Genomic DNA, 18,949 nt, shown 5'->3' with positions numbered 1-18,949 from the left:
CACCCTTCCTATGGCCCTGGCTCAGTGATTTGCATTTCTGGTTATATATATTGTATGTGTTGGTTTTCAAGCTTCACGAGCAAGAAAGTATTGCCATATACTATTTTCGCAAGTGTCGGATTTAGCCAGATATAATTCAAGCGAAGAGCGTTTTTTTCTGGGGTACAATGAAAGATTACATTCTTGTTGATATGTTCAAAGTTAATGACTTGTTAATTATGTTTTCACTTGGTTCAAATCCCACAGTCCAATATTTGAAAGATTAACAATTTTATGTTAGTTATTATTTTTACCACTGAATGTTCTACAGAATACTTCACCGACATCTGTAGTTTTATTGGGCAGAATTCCTTTATCTGGATGTATTAAGTATTAAATACAAGGGAGAGTCTGGCAGTATGGAAGAAAGGCAAAGGTACATCAAAGGAGCAACATGAGTATGGGCAGACTCGTTCAGACACAATACTTTTATAAATAAATACAGGGTTAATCTTCACTGCCCCCAGGATTTAGATTCCCTCAGTTAATTAAATTAACCCTCAGTCCTCAGCATTAAATTAACCCTGAAGAGAAGACCCCATTAACCATAACTGCCCCTAAATTAACCCTAAACACCCCATCGACCACAATTAACCCTAAACACCCCACTAACTATAACTGCCCCTAAATTAACCCTAAACACCCCACTAACTATAACTGCCCCTAAATTAACCCTAAACTTTCAGCAGCCCAAATATACATTTTATACTCACCAGTTAGATGAGTTCTTGAGCCATTTGGACAGTATCGGAAATGGGCGGGGCCAGATTGGCACTTTGGCCCGCCCCTTTCTTTATCCCTGTCCCTCCCTGCAGTCACTGCCGATTGGCCCCGCCCCTTTCTCCCTGTCCCTCCTTGCAGCCAAATCGGCAGTGACTGCAGGGAGGGACTGGAAGAAGGAAGTGAGTGGGCCAATCGGCAGTGACTGCAGGGAGGAACTGTAAGTAGGAGCTCCAGCTGTGAGTCACTTAAACAGATTATAAAACGAGGGATATTTTTCAGAGCATTTGATAAAAATCGATTAAACTAATTGATAATGAAATTCGTTGGCAACGATTTTCATTATCGATTTTATTGATTAGTTGTTGCAGCCCTACAACAAGAGCAATAAATCAATAAATTGATTTGGAGATCTTCGTGGTAGCCCCCACTCTTCTTTATTCCCAATATATGGTTGGGGTTGGACAGGCATGGTGCTCACAAACCTCTTTCTGTAGATAAAAGGCCTTTTTAATTTAGAGATACAAGCAAAAATGACAGAGAAAACATTCTGTAAGCCGAGTTGTAGTGTGAGTTGTCTGATATTGCCATCTACTGACTTGAATTTGTCCCTACAGCTGCTGGAAAATTTTGTTAAATACATGCAACTTGGCAGAGCTCACAGGTTCTATTTGAGAAATTTAACATACTGTGATAGATAAGGCAGCCTTCTACCAAAGGGAAAAAACAACTAATTTGTTATTGTAGATCCCCTATATTCTAAATTAGGTAGGATTTGTCATTTAATTACATAAGCTTATCTCAAGAGGCATAAATATTCCTCTAAATGCAGTAAATTATATTATATATATACACACACACAGAGACACACAGTCATGTGAAAAAGAAATTACACCCAATATAACGGACAGGTTGCAAATCCTAGATGCGGTAAATACTGTGTACGTATTAGACTTGGGCACAAGGGGGCTCTTCTTGTTCGTCTTCGTGCTCTTCTTCAGAGAGAAAAAAACCTTTGTATTCCGCGAATATTCGCCCGTTCCTCTCTTCTTTTCGGGCGAATATTCGTGGATATTCTTCGTGCTCGTTTCATCTTCGTTTTCTCCCGGCTGCGTAGCTGGGGTTAATACGGGGTTAAGAACACATCGGAGCAGGAGCAGCAGCAGATGCGTTCGCGCCGTGAAGGTACGTGTGTGCGACTCTATTGGTCGGCGGAAGGGGGCTGGTCTGGCATCAACAAATGAATTGCAGAACTGCAGAATGCACCTCATTCCTTGATGGCAGGCGAGCCCCCTGCCGAAACGACCGATAGAGTTGCACACACGTACCGAGGTGTACTGTACACAATACGCATTGCCCGAAACTGAGGGCCAAGTTCCTTTGAGCAGTTGTCTTGTCTGAGACCTAGACAAATGCTCCAAGGAACTTGGCCTCCTTTTTATCATACACAGTCACCCATCCATAGATGTTTAATAAAAGAATAGGGATTATTTTACATTTTTAAATTGATTTTGGACCACTTTTAATACATGCCTAACAATGGCATACTTTGCAACAACCCAACTTTTACTGGACAGGACTGGAAAAAAGCAGGACTGTCCACGAAAATGTTGGGTGTGTTGGCAGGTATGCGAATGGAAAAATGTTGGACAAGAACTAAAAAATAGCTTAGGGTTAATGTACGTTTATGTTTAAGATTATTAGCAGTGCACTGTTTTGGTTAAAGATGTATTATGTCTAAATAATAATTTAATTTTAATTTTAATGGGTTTATTTAATTTTATTTTAAAGTTATATTTATTATTATTTACTTTATTATATTTATTTAATGTTGTAGTGCTACCCTACCCAGATATACCTATGTGCACTAGCATACCTAGTTTAGCTAAATTTGATGGGACAGGAAAAAAGCAGGACTGTCCCTGAAAAAGTTGGGTATGTTGGCAGGTATGTGGATGGAAAAATGTTATAGGGTGAAGTGTGAGTTATAGCGTTAATGCTAGTGAGTGTAGAAGTGAAGGCCAGGGCAAATAACAGGAGGAAAGGTCCTTGTGATTTGTGAATTGTACGTGTGTGTGTTGTGTGTGTTATGTGTTATGTCACTGTGTTATGTGTGTTATGTGTTATGTCATTGTGTTATTGTGTGTGTTATGTTTGGTAGGTTGTGTATCAGACGGAAAAAAATGAAATGGAAATGGAAAAGGAAATGGAAAAGGCGAATGAGTGGGCAATTGGCAACCCACTCACTTGTTTCACCCCAGGGCAAAGCATCCAAACAACTGTCAGTCCTAGACATTTGGCAGCGGACTTCCAGAGCTCAGACACAAGGCCCTAGCGTAAGCTGGCTACTCTGGCGGAGGTAGCAGGCGCTGCCACACCGCAAACAGACGCAGCCAGGGGGGAGAAACTACCCTTACCATTAGGGACATTTTGGGCATGACTCTAGCCAGGAAGCGAACTGGCAGAAAAGAGACACTGGCACCACCACCACCACCAGCAGCATTGAAAAACGGAAAAGGCAAATGAGTGGGCAGTTGGCGACCCACTCACCTGTTTCACCCCAGGGCAAAGCATCCAAACAACTGTCAGTCCTAGACGTTTGGCAGCGGACTTCCAGAGCTCAGACACAGGGCCCTAGCGTAAGCTGGCTACTCCGGCGGAGGTAGCAGGCGTTGCCACACCGCAAACAGACGCAGCCAAGGGGGAGAAACTGCCCTTACCATTAGGGGCATTTTGGGCATGACTCTAGCCAGGAAGCGAACTGGCAAAGAAGAGACGCTGGCACCACCAGCAGCAGCATTGGGAAAGGCGAATGAGTGGGCAATTGACGACCCGCTCACCTGTTTCACCCCAGGGCAAAGCATCAAAGACTGTCAGTCCTAGGCGTTTGGGAGCGGACTTACAGAACTCAGACACTAGGCTCTAGCGTAAATTGGCTACACCGGCGGAGGTAGCAGACGTTGCCACACCACAAACACGTGCAACAAGGGGGAGAAACTACCTTGAACATTAGAGAAAAAAAATTAACTTTCCAAGCTAAGAGCTGGGTAACCCAACTTGGGCAGATTTAATTTAAGAAAGGCAATCTGCTCCATCAGATGAGGTGCCATGCGTGAGCGCTGTGGACTGGAAGTATGTTTCCAGTCATAGAAAACGCTCACTTTGAACAGTGGTTGGCGGACATGATAGAAGCTGCTGCGCAACCCATGAGAGTGCAGGCCACACACTCTTCTTTTCATCGAAGTAGCTAAGAGGACCAACATTAGGTGCAGAAGGAACTTCACAGAGGTAAAGTTTGACCATTTCAGCAGCACTACTCTCCTTTCTGCTGCTAGCTCTGTCAGATGGTCCAACTATACTCCCAAGTGCCTCTTCCCAAAACGCAGCTGCTCCACTCAGCTGTGTTGTGATGCTTGTGGCACTGCTGCTGATGCTGCTGCTAGGAGTAGCAGACCACATCATCTCTTCCTCCTCCTGCACCTCTCCCTCCTCGGACAGCATTCCCATTTTACGCTGCCAGTCACGCACCTTGTTGACCAATTGCTCCCGGTAGCTACTGAGAACATTGAATTTCATCTCTAGCTTTCCCTTAATTCTTGGATCGCAAAGGCACGGTAGCATCATTTCGGGACTCTCTTCCATGCGTTTGCGAAGGTGTACTTTTAGCAGATCCTTCTTCTTCCTGACTATGGCTGCTACGTCAGGATGTAGAGTGCCACCTTGCACAGCCTCACGGTTTTCAAGGAACACATCCATCTTGCTGCCTAGATGGGAGAACACTGGGATTACCTGGGCCAGACTTCTACATGGAGAAGGAATGATCGGTAGCCTGCTGCAGCAGCTTCCTTGGGCACACCGGGCTGCCACCAGTGTGCTGTCAAAGAAAGAAAGGCATGCTGCCCACTAGGTGCACTCCACAAATCTGTTGTGAAATGAACAGACTGACCAGCAGCCTTGGAAAGCTCCTCTTTCACTGCTGAAACACAGGACCGACACAATGAGGGGACAATGTTCCTGCTGAAAGTGGAACGTGACGGAACTGTATATTGTGGCGCCACAGCCGCCATCAATTGTTTGAAAGGCTCCCCTTCAATCATGGAGAAGGATGCCCCTCCAACAGCAATGAACTGACCAATAAGTCGCGTTACTTTATTGGCCTGCTGTTTGGACATTGACCTTTTTGATTGGAATGCCACAAATTGTTCCAGGGTGGGCTGGACATGCAGTGCTCCAACCTGCCTTGGTCTCTGGCTGCCAGCACTAGCTGCTGCTGCTGCTGCTATTGGCTCAGAAGCAGCTGTTGGGGTTTTTCCACGGCCACCAACTATGCTGCCTGCACTATGTTTTACTTCTGCATCTTTCCCTAATAGCACAGCGTTGTGTTGAGTGCTGAGGCGATGCTTCATGCTAGTACTGGTAAAATGGCCAGACACTTTCCCTCTGCTTATTAGCTTCCCACAATGTTTGCACTTTCCATAACGCCCTTCTTCAACATTTTCAAAGTGCTCCCAAATTGGGGCGCGCATAGCCTTGGAGTGTGCCTTGGGTGCTGCTTCTACTGCTCGGGGTGGATGAACAGAGGAAGAACTAGTGGTGGTGGGACTGGTGGTAACAGTACTGGCCATAGTGGGACTTCTAATTGCTTTAACTCTAGATTTGGTAGGTTTTGCTGCTGCTGGTGGTGGTGATGATCGTAGTGAAGAAGGTGGAGGCTCAGGGGAAAATTGTGCACTAGTCATTTGGACACTGCTCCCTGAGGAATCTGATTCCTGACCACTCATCTCCTCTACTGCCTCTGGCTCATAGTCTAGTTCTTCATTAGCCAGATCAAATGGAATTCCTGCTAGGCTGGAGCTAAGACAGATATCGTCGTGACTAGTAGTAGTGCGAGCAGGAAGAACAGACTCTGCACTTGGCCTCTCAGGCTCCTCTGCTACCTCGCTAGGTGGAGTTCCACTATGTGTAGCCCTCTCTCTAACTGTCTAACTGGACTTGGTGGCTTGCTAGAGGTACTAGGAGGACATGGCGTGGTGGTACCGGTGGGAACAGTAGGCGCAGCACTAGTGGTAGAGGTGGTGGTTTTCCCTACGAAGGAACGACATCGCTTTGGTTTGGGAAAACCCCTCTGAGTCTTGCTGCTAATTTGGCTCTGCTTGGTACCTTGCATGCTGCTTGTGGATGGGGAAGATGCTGCTTGGGGCAAAAGGCACTTCTTTTTACTCACTGTAGTAGAAGTACTAGTTGTGCTACCCTTTAACTTTGAATGTGCTTCTGGTGCTTTAGGCTTTCCATAAAAAACCATAGAGCTTGTGGGCCTAGCAGCACTACTACTGCCTGCTTTTGGTGCCTTTCCTTTACTTGATGATCCTTCAAGCAATGCTTCCCCAAATGATAAGCGAGAGCTTGGCCTACTTGGCCGACTAGACTGACGCAAAGGCTGTATCTTAGAACTGCTGCTGCTGGTGGTGGTGGTGGTGGTAGATGGAGCTTGTCCCTCCTTAGTCCCAAAAAGGAGGATCCATTTCAAATTTTGTGTTGTGTGTGTAGTGTAGTGTTTAAAAAAACAAATAAATAAAAAAGGGGGGGATAAAAAATTTTTAAAGACTTTGAATTTACAAGGGCCTAAAAGCCTAGCCTACTACTATGCTAAGCCTAAAGCTATATTTCTTAGTATTCTAGTCTAACTCTAGACAGACGCTGTCAAGCCCAGTAAGCTAAAGTGAGGTTAAATTATATATAATATTATTTTATTAATAGATTAGAATTACTTATATTATGGATTATAGATAGAATATAGATTATGAATTAGAATTTATATTATATTATATAATATATTATAGATTAAGATTAAAGATTCGAATTATTTTAGTACTACAGCTAGTAGCTTGAAGCTTTGCTTAATACAGTTGTTGTCGTCACACAGTCAATCTTTCTTGAAAAGAAATTAGAAATAAAATAAAATGTCACAGCAAAACAGTTAGCTTCACTGCTTGCTGAACAAAAACACACAGCACTTATGCGGCTGCACTCACTAGCCCAACAAGTTTACTTCACTGATGGACTGAGGTGGGCAAAACACTAAGGGTACTTTTAATAAAATGTAAAATAAATGAGAAAATCTTTGCAAAACAGTTAACGTCACTGCTTGCTGATCAAAAAAGAACTAATGCGCCTGCACTCACTAGCCCAACAAGTTCACTTCACTGATGGACTGAGGTGAGCAAAACAAATGAAATATTAATAATATTATTAATTAAGAAATATTTACTTGGTCTCTTGCTGTTGCTAAAACAAAGCACAAACTAAAGAGCTGCAGCACCAGTACTAATAAGATTAGCTGAACTATAAGCTAGTAGTAATTAATTATTAATTGTATTTATAGCTAATTAACTATTAGGGTAAATCAATGTTTATTGAGATTTTCAAAATTTTCAAAATATGTGGGATACAGAAAAGAAAGGGTAGGGGAGCAAACAAACCGTGACATCCAAGTTGGTACACATCAGAACAATGGCATCCCGACAATCCGCCCCCCGACAATTACCCGCCTAGCGACAAGATATCATCAGAAGACCCCTGACAGACACATGTCTTAAATAGCACACCTAAGAGAGGCTAATTAACTATTAAGCTAGCTAAAATGAATTATATAATTATTCATATTACTGATTTTAGATTAGACACTAGTAGATGTCTTGAATGTCTACAGTACACTCTACACTAGTATACTAACTAACTATAGTATTCTGTTCTACGTTCCTTCAGAACGAACAAAAAAACGGCCACTTCGTGCTCGTTTTAATGTTCGCCCGAAGACGAATGCGCAAGTCTAGTATGTATGTGTGTGCATCACTGTATATGTAAACAGTTGCGTGAAAAAGAAAGTAACCTTCTTTGAGTTCTATGGTTTTCCATATCAGGACATTATAACAATCATCTGTTCCTTAGCAGGTCTACAAATTAGGTAAATACAACCTCAGATGAACAACAACACATGACATGTACACCCTTACTGCTTCCATAGAAATAAAGATGCTAAGTAACAGCCAGGCGCTGCTAATCAAATTCCCTTAATTAATTCGTCATCAGCAAATGTGACAACCTCTGTAAAAGCCAAAGCTTTAGCAGTTTGCTGGCATTTAGCATTAAGAAATAATCAGCAATAATCTGTCCAACAATCTGGGAAGGGTTACAAGGCCATTTCCAAACAATTTAAAGTCCCACCATTCTACAAGACAGTTTCCAATCTTCCCAGTAGTAGCCATCGCAGCAAATTCACCTCAAAGTCAGATGGACCATGAACTCCTTTGTATACCAAAGTATTCTAGAGCCAAATCTGTCTGAATGCTAAAGCTTAGCTGAAATTGGGTCATGCAACAGGACAATGTTCCGGAGCACACCAATAAATCTACAAAAGAATGGCTGAAAAAGAAAATAATCCATGTGTTGCAATGGCCCAGTCAAAGTCCAGACCTCAACCTGATTGAAATGCTGTGGTAGGACCTTAAGAGAGCTGTGCATAAACAAATGCCCGCAAACCTCAATGAACAGAAGCAAAGTTGTAAAGAAGAGTGGGCCAAAAATTCCACCCTAAAAATAAGAGATGGATATAGTCATGCAGAAAATGATTACTTCTTGCTGCTAAAGGTGGTATTACAAGTTATTGAATCATAATATCTACTTAGTTTTTAATGGCTTCTCCATTTTGGCTTTATTTTTGTTGAATAAATCATGACAGCGTGTGATATATCACATGTTATTGTACATCTGAGCTTGTATTTACCCAATTTCTAGACCTGCTAAGAATGATTGTTATTATGTCCTGATGTGCAAACCCATAGAACTCAAAGAAGGTTACTTTCTTTTTCACGCAACTGTTTACATATACAGTGATGCACACACATACATACACAGTACTTACCGCATCTAGGGTTTGCCACCTGTCTGTTATATCAGCAATTTTTATATTGCCAGTATTTTTTGTGCAGGGAGCACTCACACAATTCCCCTTTTCAGCAACACCAAAAAAATCTAGGTTGCAGTGTGATCGTTCTCCTGTGGTCAACAATGCAGGCCAATGGAGCCTATAAAAAAAAAAATAAAAAAAAACTTTTTAAAAATAGTGTCAGGACTCGGGTGATCAGGTCGGGTAGGAGCCCATGCGCAAGGGATAATTGGGGTTCAGTATGTAACCCACGGTGCATGATTATGCAAACAAAGGCACCACAAGCAGAATTCCAGGTAATGTAGTGTATTTTATGTATAACAGGACCAGCAAATAAGGGTAATACAGTCAAAGCAAGAAACCGGACGTATGGCAAAATAAATACCACTAATAAGTCCCTTGACAGGGAGCCCGCTTGGAAGGGCACGGAAAGGCACACAGCCCACTTGGAAGGACACAAAGCAGGGAACCAGGAACAGTACAGGTGCAGAGCCACAGCAGGAAGGTCCATAGACTTCAATACAAAGGCCCTGACTGAAGGGCAGGGCAGGTTCATAAAGGCAGGGTAATCCAGGTAACAAGGCCCAGCTGGATGTAGACTAGGGCTCAACCCAGGGAACAAGGCACACCTGAGTTCTGAGTGCTGCGGAGGGTGGCCACTAGTGGTCGCAGATGTAAACGCCACAGGTATAAAAAAGCCATGGTTCAGGCAGTGAAAAATTTGTTCCTGACAAATAGTCTCACTCTAGTGATTTCACCATGACATCATATCTGGAACCATCCAGGTAAAAGCAAATGCCAAATAAGTAAAAATATACATGTATAAAAAATAATTAAAAAAAAATGTCAAAATAGGTGCCCAGTTTTTCCTCTAAACATTTTTAGTATGATGCAGCACAATTATAGAGCTGAGGAGGCTTATGCCTTCTTGGCCTCAGATTCTGAGGCCACTGACTCAGCCTCAGATTTTGACAATGGTCAGTTCACAGGTACAGCTAGTGATATATGTGTGGCTGCTGGTGTCACTACCGGCGGGTTAGGCTGAGGATCCACGCTGCAGTACAAGGAAAGGCGCTCCCAAGCGGTGATGAGGAGCTACGCAGATTCCTGGAAGAAGTATCAGCAAACAGGGGTCCCCAATAATGCAGGAACGAACAGATGAATTCAAGGAGCAGGCAATCGGATAGTCGGGGTCACGAGCAAAAGGTCAGGGCAGGCGGCAAACAACGGGTAGTCACGAACAAGCAGAGTTCAGGCAAGGGCAGGCAGCAAACAACGGATAGTCAGGTACAAGCAGAGTTCAGGCAACGAAAAAGCAAACAGGGTTCAAACGCTAGTGAAGGCAATAAAGGCTCTATCACAGGCAAGGGATAGCTGTAAACTGAGGGTTTAAATATCCCTCCACTCCTAGATCCTCCTACCCACCTAATTAAGGGGGAGGAGGAAAAAGGATAAAGGTCCCTTTAAATCGCGTCATGAATATTCATGAGAGCCGTTCGCGAGCTGCGTCTCGGCTCCCCTGCTCAAGGACACAGCGGATCCTCCGGCAAGGTAACAGCTGGCTCCCCTGCCAGAAATAATTGTGCAGTGCTGCTGAGGAGTGGGTAGCACCTAATAGTTATAGACCAGCTATCCCTCCTTTTACTGCAATTCCTGTCATCAATATTCATACAGTACCTGAGGAGTATGCTCTGTGATGTATAAATAATGCTACATCACATGTATACCTAATGCTACTGTTTAATGTTCAATAATTGAAGTTTATTTTTTTCTCAATCAGAGGTCTCACTCAGCATTTTCTCTGATGAGTGAAGATAACCCAAGCAACAATGCTGATATGAAACCCATCACACCTGATATCTCATGCCGACCACCTAGAAGTCACACTAACAGACTCAAAGAACACAGATCATCTACTTTACCCAGCTGGAAAAGTGTGGACAGCTTATATGATTCAAGTAATGCATGTTCTCTATACATATTAACACCAACAGTGTGGTGGGTTGTGTAAATAATTGAATCATTTATATTTAAATGCTATCACTTTACTTTTTTTATTCAACTTTAAAACAGGGAATTAATTAGATAATGTCCTGTGTCACTTTTTGCCAAGTATCTTTTTGGAACTAAATATTTCCAAAACAATCACAGTGATTGACAATCAAAAAATCACATGATATAGGTAATTTCAATTTTAGTAAAAAAAATGAGATGATAGTTGTTAACCATGTTAACCATAACTGTTTCGTTCAAAAGATACTGTTGAACAGTATACCTTTTGTAGCTTATAGTTTGCTTGTTACATTACATATTAAAAATTACAAGTTACACCACCCACTACTTTATTATTTTATTTGGAAAATTAGTATTAATATATAATTTGGGTCTATAGGTCCATCACCTGTTCTTCAGAGCTCTGATGGAAACTGGGTGGCATTACAGAGTATAACATTGCCTCCAGCTAGAATGTTATCCAATCCAAAGAGTCAAGTGTTCAAATCTTTGGAGAATGAATCTAGTGCTCTGTCAGCATATGATGAGATGGGCTCTGAAAGTGATGAAGAAATTGATTGGGGCATGGCTCTCAATGCCTATCGACAAAGAACAAGACAACTCCCAGATGACTCCTGCTATACAGACTCACATCAAAACACTGAATGGGCATGTGGTAATGATTACTATGAGCCCGTCACTTCACCATTTCAGTCTGGACTGTATACAAACCCTGAAGCTGTGTATTCTGATTCAGAAACATCATCAGTGAATTCCTTAAAGGATGTTAGGCAATGTGGAAAGCCCAGTTGGCCACGCAGAAAAACTCCATGTGAACAGGTGCATAGGGAACAGGTTTACAGTAAGGTGGATATTAACTTCAACCCACAGTCCATGAGCATGGAACTCTCTGACAGCAGTGAAGCTGAAAAAAAACATTTTGATGTTGAAAAAAGGTCAAAGCGATGGAGAAAAAATAAAATGGCTCTAGAAGAGACAAGTGAAGGGTCTAATGTAATGAAAATGCCAAAAAGGACTGTAAGACCAAATAAGGTAAGATACCGTATAAATACCACTCTAGGTGTGTTTTATTACTGATTTTGTAACACAACACTGTAAACAAAGTAATCAGTTGTAGTTCATCTAGTTTAGGCTTGCTCATACAATTACTTTACTTTTTAAAACATTTCATTGCCCAGCTTTGGTGTCAAATATGTATGAATTACTTGTGGGCCAAACTTTTAAAATACCAAAAAGGGACACTTCTGTCATCATTTACAGTTTATTGCATATGATAACCTGGGTATCCCCTTTAAATTAGCAGGAAACACTCTAGTTGATTTAAGTGATAGTGCTCTCCCATCAGTGGTTGGTTGCTTCAAGCAGGGGCCTTGGGTAGGTTGAAAGTAATTAAAGGTCTGTTTTAACAAGAGCTTAATATCCTCCTTACTGGCCAAATTTGAGCTGAGATTACAGCATGTCCAATTTAATTTCACTTCTGTTGGATTTACTGGATTTACCTCGCACAGAGATCTTCCACCATGTTGGACTTCAAACATTGGAAACCAGGGAGCGAAGTTTTCCAGTGCTCCACCACAAATTAGCCAGTTCTGATACCGCCTCAGTGTGTAAGATAATAAGGGATAATAAGGGGCAATAGTATAAAAACAAACATGCATGTGGTTAGAGTAGAAAAAATGAGAACTCGCATTGTCCTTTTCACACAAAGATGCCTGAGGCATTTTGTATTACTAGCCAAGATACCACTGTATTTGTGCCAAACCTTTAGCACTTTGCAGGAGCTACTTGTGTGTCATTTTGACAATGTCAGCCTTCTTTTTCAGCATTCAGATTAAGGTCACCATCGTAGCTTGGCCTAACCTAATGTATATTTAAAGTATATAAAAACTTAGATTGAGATATTTAGTTTAAAAGTACAGGGACTGTTACACATCATGGGCGCTGAAACCTGTGTCTCTGGGTGGCAGCGTCAGCCTTATTTAATCCATTTTCTTGTCCAAAACCCATCCTTTAAAATGCTGCGTTCTGCCGATTAACAATATTTAGCAGCTGCACAATAGGTGAGCAATAACATAATGGGGATGTGCAAATCCTAAGGAAATCAAGCAAAAATACTGTTCCCCATGTAAAGATGTTTCACTTTCTATACATAAGTATTGCCTACTTCCGTCAGTAAATTAAGTTACATTCCATGCATGAGCTGAAATAAAAGATTTGCAAAAAGTACGGTAATATTCAAAATAAGCTCTGTAGTATATAATAAATGCTTAGCTTATGACCAATAGGTGGCACTAGAAGCCATTTTTGGTTAAAAAAATCCACAAACACAGGTTCCACGTTATCTAACTTGAAATGAAATAACTGCATCTTGTCAAAGAATGTTTTATTTCAAAAATCATAAATATAAATGTAGGTTCAAAGTACCTCTTAACCAAACAATTCACACTATATATGAAGTTTGAAAATAACATACCAAACTGCAATGTAAAATATATGACCAAAATACTGGAAACATTACACGTGTTTTACTGAAGTATTGTAACACATGCCTTGAAAGTTATGAAACTTTTAATAATCCCAAAAATACCTTTCCTCATCCACGCTAATTATCATTCATGTATTTAAATAGAATTGTTGTACATACAAGAATTAATATGTATAAAACATATGGTGTACAGCATTGAGGTATATAGAAATGCATATAGGTAAATCAGAACATTAGCAGGTTTTGGCTCTGAAATTTATTTAGATATAGTAAAATAAAAGGTTTAGGATATTGTTATTCCTGACTGGACCGTAAAATATGCTTCTTTGATTTACCAAGGACACACATGGACACTAAAGATCTAAGTTTGTTGAATTTTTGTAATGGTGTATACAGATTCAAATTAAATCAGCAAGAATTAGAAATACACTAGAAACATTAGAAATTACATTAGAAATTTGTATACTATGGGTAGGATAGCCAGACTAATTAATTGAAATATTTCTACATATTTAATATACATATATTGTACATATAATATACATATAAATTAAACTGTGTACGGTTGTACGTTTAAGTTATCAACACATAAAATGTGGATGCAGGAGCTGAAAAAGCATTTAGAGCCACCAGTTTTGATGTGCATGCCCATTTTTACACAAACACACAACCAGGCAGTCATATTTGTAGTTTACTGCAGAGCATAAGTTTTTTTTAGTGCCGTATAGACCTAGGGTGGCAGGTCCTCTTGGGCGATCAAGCCCGTCACTGTCCTGTTGCTCGATAGGCCGATTACAGAGGAGGTCTTTGATTTCCCCAACCGGCCTTTTTACACTATGGAAGCTTGGGCTATTTTCGATAAATGGATTTAGTTATGCTAAAAAATGACAGTAACCATTCTCCTTGAATTGGTATTAATTTGAGCTGAATGCACTGTAAAAGACAAATGTTAAAAAGTATTGTTTTTTTCCCCCTAGTGCTTCAATGATTTACCAGAAACTGATATGAACAACGGGGATGAGAGATTAAAGACAGATGATCTTGAACAAAAACTTAAAACTAGATTAGGGGAATTAACAGCAAAAATGAGTGACAAAGAAACATCTTCAGGAGATGAACAAGATTGTGAGCCAAGAATAAACTCTGGTAACCAAGAGATGTTGTCCTCCAAGGAACATGGCAGCTGTATACAAGAAGAGCTAAAGAAGGTGAGCTTTGTCTAGAAAATTTAAATAAAATTGAGATGTTCTGGAAGGGCAGAAATCTGCAAAGCCCTTTATTATGACTTAATATGATGTATTGTTGCCCAAAAACAGATAAAGGACTGCAGATTGCCAAAGCTGTACTTAATTTGTAGAACAGATTGACTGATTAGGGATACGTATATTTTTATATGTTACATTTGAAAAGGATATATACCACCGTGAATGAACCTAAAAATACGTGCTACCGTGGTGAAGTGAAATAAATAATGCAATAGGTAAAATAGTAATACTTCCCAAACAGACCGCAGCTACCCAAACAACACACTTCCTCAAAGTGTAGAAATATCAACGAACCAAAGATGTATGGGGCGCAGGTATATATGCAGGGAAGAAAAAATAACACAATATAGTGTAGATGGTATGTTCAAAATAAATGAAAAGTGATGTGTTGCACTCACAAATGAAAAAGGTGATTCTGACCCATCAGCATGGAGTAAGATAAATTCTTTAATTCTCTTCGTATAAAATTTTAAAAAACAAACTAAAATAGTGCAGTATCTTCAAGTAAAATGCAAATTTTGCCAGAAAAAATGCACTTACAATTTTTCATGCACGAAAGTGCATATGCAGGCGTTTTGTATAAAAGTCCATTTGAAAAGGAAAATGGCAAATGCGATGTAATGGAAAGAAAATCCAGGTAATGGATACACTATGTACATACACTATGGTGAGCATAAGTGTGTTGGACAGGTCTAGCTACAAGATTTATTTTTGTCACAAAAAACAGGGGTGAATTGAATTATTGGTCCAATTTTATCCGTAGCATATATTGCACGCAATGCTAGGGTCCTTTGGCTCTGGTATCATGGCAGTCATTAATTATTGAAGAACTATGTGGTAGAGGGAGTGCCCCATGATTTAGGGGCTGTCTGCGTCTCAGAGTGGTGTGTTTGTGTGTTGAGCATGGCCTTTCTGTCTGATAGTGGTGTGTGTAGTGGAGTGTGATCTGGGGGATTAAGTTGTGTTATGTATAAATTTGGGAATGTATCATTTGATTTATCTGTGGTGCATTAGTTTAATTGAGAGGTTATGTGTGTTTGTAGTGTGGCTGAGGGTGGTCTGTATGGCTAACAGTGGTGTGATTGAGTATGTCCATTTGTTAAGAATACGGTGTGTGTTTGAGAGCAGTATGTGTGTTTTTTGTGTACATCACTGTGGCTGAGGGTGGTCAGTGTGAGTGTCTCAGCGGGCCAGAAGGTGGTCAGCAAATGGAGTTTATGCTACTTTGGCTGATGGTGTTTACATATGTTTGATTGAGTGTCCTGTAATTGTCTCTGTATTGATTTGTTGTATGTTTAGAGATAAAAATGTCGTTTTCAATAGACTATTGAATTATTATATTCAATAGACAGTAGCTAAGGATATTATTAAGGACATTTCATAGCATTGACAGTATTGTGTGTGCATGCATCTCCTAATGTAAGTTTGGCTTAGAAAGAAGCCTTTGATCAGGACATTCCTTCCAGTGTTAGAGGAAAGAGTGTTGTGTGGGCCAATCATTCTAAGATAGTAGTATGTAGAAATATTCACGTGGACCAGAATTTATTCAGATAATTTTTGTTTGTTTTGTTTTTACTTTTGTTTGGTTTTTTTCGTTTTCTGCCCTTTTAGTTTGGACGACATTCGGAATGAAAATTTGTTTTTCTCATGAGTCAGTCTTGCTCGTGCCCTCTCACTGAAAAACCGCTTCTGTGTCCTCCTTGTGCAGGCACTCTTCTCTCCTCTTCAGAATACGTCAATAGACAGAGACACACACACACTGTGGGCAACCTCATCCTATATTCCTCCAAACACATAGCAGGGAGAGGAGAAACAAAATAAGCAACATAATTAACACTTGGAATGCTCTGTAACAGACAGAGGTTGGACCAATAGAGAAGTGCGAAAGAGAGAGGACAGTGAAAGAGAACAAGGAAAAAAACAATTTCAAACAAAAAATCTAAGTTTTTGGTTGCTTTCGTTGGTGCTCCCGCCTTGTTTTTGGAAATTTGTACAAATTAATGAATTTAACAAAATGTATTAAAATTTGTATGAATACAAATGCACAAGTCTAGTAGCAGGTATCACATTCAAAATACACACCTCACAGCCTGTTCTCTATAATCATTTTAGAGTGATACTAACTATATGAAGCATTCGCTATACATTATTAAAGCGAATCAGCCTCTGTTTCAAGTAAACCTACTGTATAAATCCTCTAATAGTGCAGGGTTTCTTAAATTTTCCAAATATCAGAGGAACAATTTCTACTAATGACAGTTAAGGCTGCCCACACTTTAGTCTAAAACATGGTACCAGTTTTTCTACTAATTTGCGCTACAGTTATAGTTGGCGTGGCAGAGGTATTAGGAAGATGATGGAGAAACTAATAGCTGTAACTTATCAAGAGGAAGCAGCTACAGTCCAAAAAACCTGTGCTTAAAATACCTCTAAAAGGTGGAACTTCATGCTGCATGATACTGATTGTTTTCATGGTATGAAAAGCCTGAGGAAGAGGGGTTGGTTTTATTTTAAACATAGAGGGTATCTGATGGGGTTAACATGATGGTCTGTGACTGTTAATACTGGCCCTGAAAATATTTCTTTTGTAAATATAATTTTTATTAGTTTTCAAGGAACAACAGAAGAACAGGGAAAAAGGGAGAGGGCAAAAAGGAAAATAGGGAGGAGGAGTACAGGTGGATAGGACGGACGGGAGGAGGGCACAAGGAGATAAAACTGGGCACAAATACCCGACGCAGCGGGCAAAGGCAATACAAAATCAAATGTAACACCGGCACCTGGACAGCCATGTAGACACAGCGGTCCGTACAGAGTGGGAATATCAGAACATGAGCAAACAAGAAACGGCGGCGCCCAGGTAAATAAAGGCGGTGTGATAAGGCAAATTACACAGGACAAGTAGACCTCCCCACCACCCACCCGGGAGGGAAAAAGGAATCAGGGTAAGGAACCAGAGGGAAGAGCAAGAGGGAAAAAAGGAGACAAACACACAGACAAGACACCGGGGAGAGAGAGAGAGAGAGAGGGGAAAAAAAGAAAAAAAAAAAAAAAAAAGGAAACAAACCACACACACAGGGACGGAGGTCCCACCCGGCACCCAGCAGCTCACAACACAAAATGGCGGTATCACTGCCGCAGGAGAGATTTAGTAAGAGGGTCCGCCAAAAACGAGAGCCAGTGAAACCACGTCCGGAGATATTGTGCATGACGGTCCTCGGATTGCAACACCAGCTCTTCAAACACCCTGATTGACTCGACCCGTTCGATCCATTCACGAAAGGAGGGCGGAGAAGCGTCCTTCCAGTGGAGCGGGATAAGCGACCGTGCAGCAGCCAGTAAATGACGGGTCACCGACTTTTTGAAGCCAGCCATGGACTGAGTGGTATGACTGAGCAAGTAAAAACTAGGCAGGAACGGTGGAGGGTCGTCTGAAAGGCGTTTAACCGTCTCATGGACGCTCGACCAGAACGGAGCAATATTAGGACAGTCCCACCAGATATGGAGTAGAGTACCAGGAGCAACACCACAGCGCCAGCACTTGGAGGAGTCGGGAAAAGCTTTATGGAGCGCCACAGGCGTCATGTACCAGTGGGTAAGGAGTTTGTAGGAAGTCTCCTGCGCCTTCGTTTGTCTGGAGCACTTGTGGGTCAGAAGAAAGATCTTGTCCCAATCAGACTGGTCCAGCGTAATGCGCAACATCTGTTCCCAGAGACTTTGAAAACGTAATGGCTCGGCTCTCGGGTGCTGAAGTATGAGTTGGTAAAGTAGGGAAACACCATGTGCCGGGAGCTCAGATGTGGTGCACAGTGATTCAAAACGAGTAGGAGCCCTAGCGGGCGAGCCGGGCCCCAGGAGGGACGAGAAATAACTGGACAGCTGACAGTACTGAAAGCGTTCCAGGAGGGAAGGCCCCGAGTCGCCGCATATGTCTGTCAGGGATCGCAGACGATGTCCAGCAAGAAACTGAGAGAGCGGGACGTAATCCGACAAGGCCGTCCGCAAGTAAGGGCCCGGTGCCTGTCCCGGGGGAAAATCAGGGTTGTTCCGCAGCGGCAGCAGTGGTGATGGGTATGACGTCAGACTCAAATTAACATGGAGAGAATGCAGGACTCGTAACGATGCGGATATCAAGGGGTGAGCCCGAGCCAGGTCCCGGGAGTGATGCCGCTGCAGCCACGGGAGGTGACCAACAGGGATGCCCAGGAGCGACGACTCCATAGCTATCCACAATTTGGGCAAGGGACCATGTGCCCACTCCAGGACCCTCAAAAGATGGCAGGCGTGATAGTAAGCACGGGGACACGGCAGGCCCATCCCCCCACAGGACTTGGGGAGGACTAACGTAGAGAATCTATTCCTGGGCCTCCTGTTAGCCCACACAAAGCGAAGGAACATGGTCTTGAGAGAAGCAAAAAAGGACGGGGGTAGCTGAATGGGAATCGTCTGAAACAGGTAAAGAATCCTAGGCATCACATTCAT

At 41.7% G+C, this 18,949-nt stretch overlaps 1 protein-coding gene across 1 annotated transcript in view; it reads left to right on the top strand.

Moving 5' to 3' along the window:
* The window catches only part of LOC149286657 (rab effector MyRIP-like), a 219,743-nt gene that overhangs the window by 163,178 nt on the left and 37,616 nt on the right, over positions 1-18,949 (top strand). Inside the window, exons 8-10 of the mRNA XM_089493825.1 lie at positions 10,485-10,662; positions 11,097-11,749; positions 14,180-14,410. Coding sequence (XP_089349951.1) covers positions 10,485-10,662; positions 11,097-11,749; positions 14,180-14,410 — 1,062 coding nt within the window. The remainder of the gene's footprint in view (positions 1-10,484; positions 10,663-11,096; positions 11,750-14,179; positions 14,411-18,949) is intronic.

The sequence above is a fragment of the Sceloporus occidentalis genome, unplaced genomic scaffold, assembly GCF_023333645.1.
Source record: "Sceloporus occidentalis isolate IW3139 unplaced genomic scaffold, rSceOcc1.0.p SCAF_67, whole genome shotgun sequence".
Classification (NCBI taxonomy): Eukaryota; Metazoa; Chordata; class Lepidosauria; order Squamata; family Phrynosomatidae; genus Sceloporus; species Sceloporus occidentalis.
Note: the sequence above shows the minus strand (reverse complement) of the source record. Positions and strands in the feature narration are given on the sequence as shown.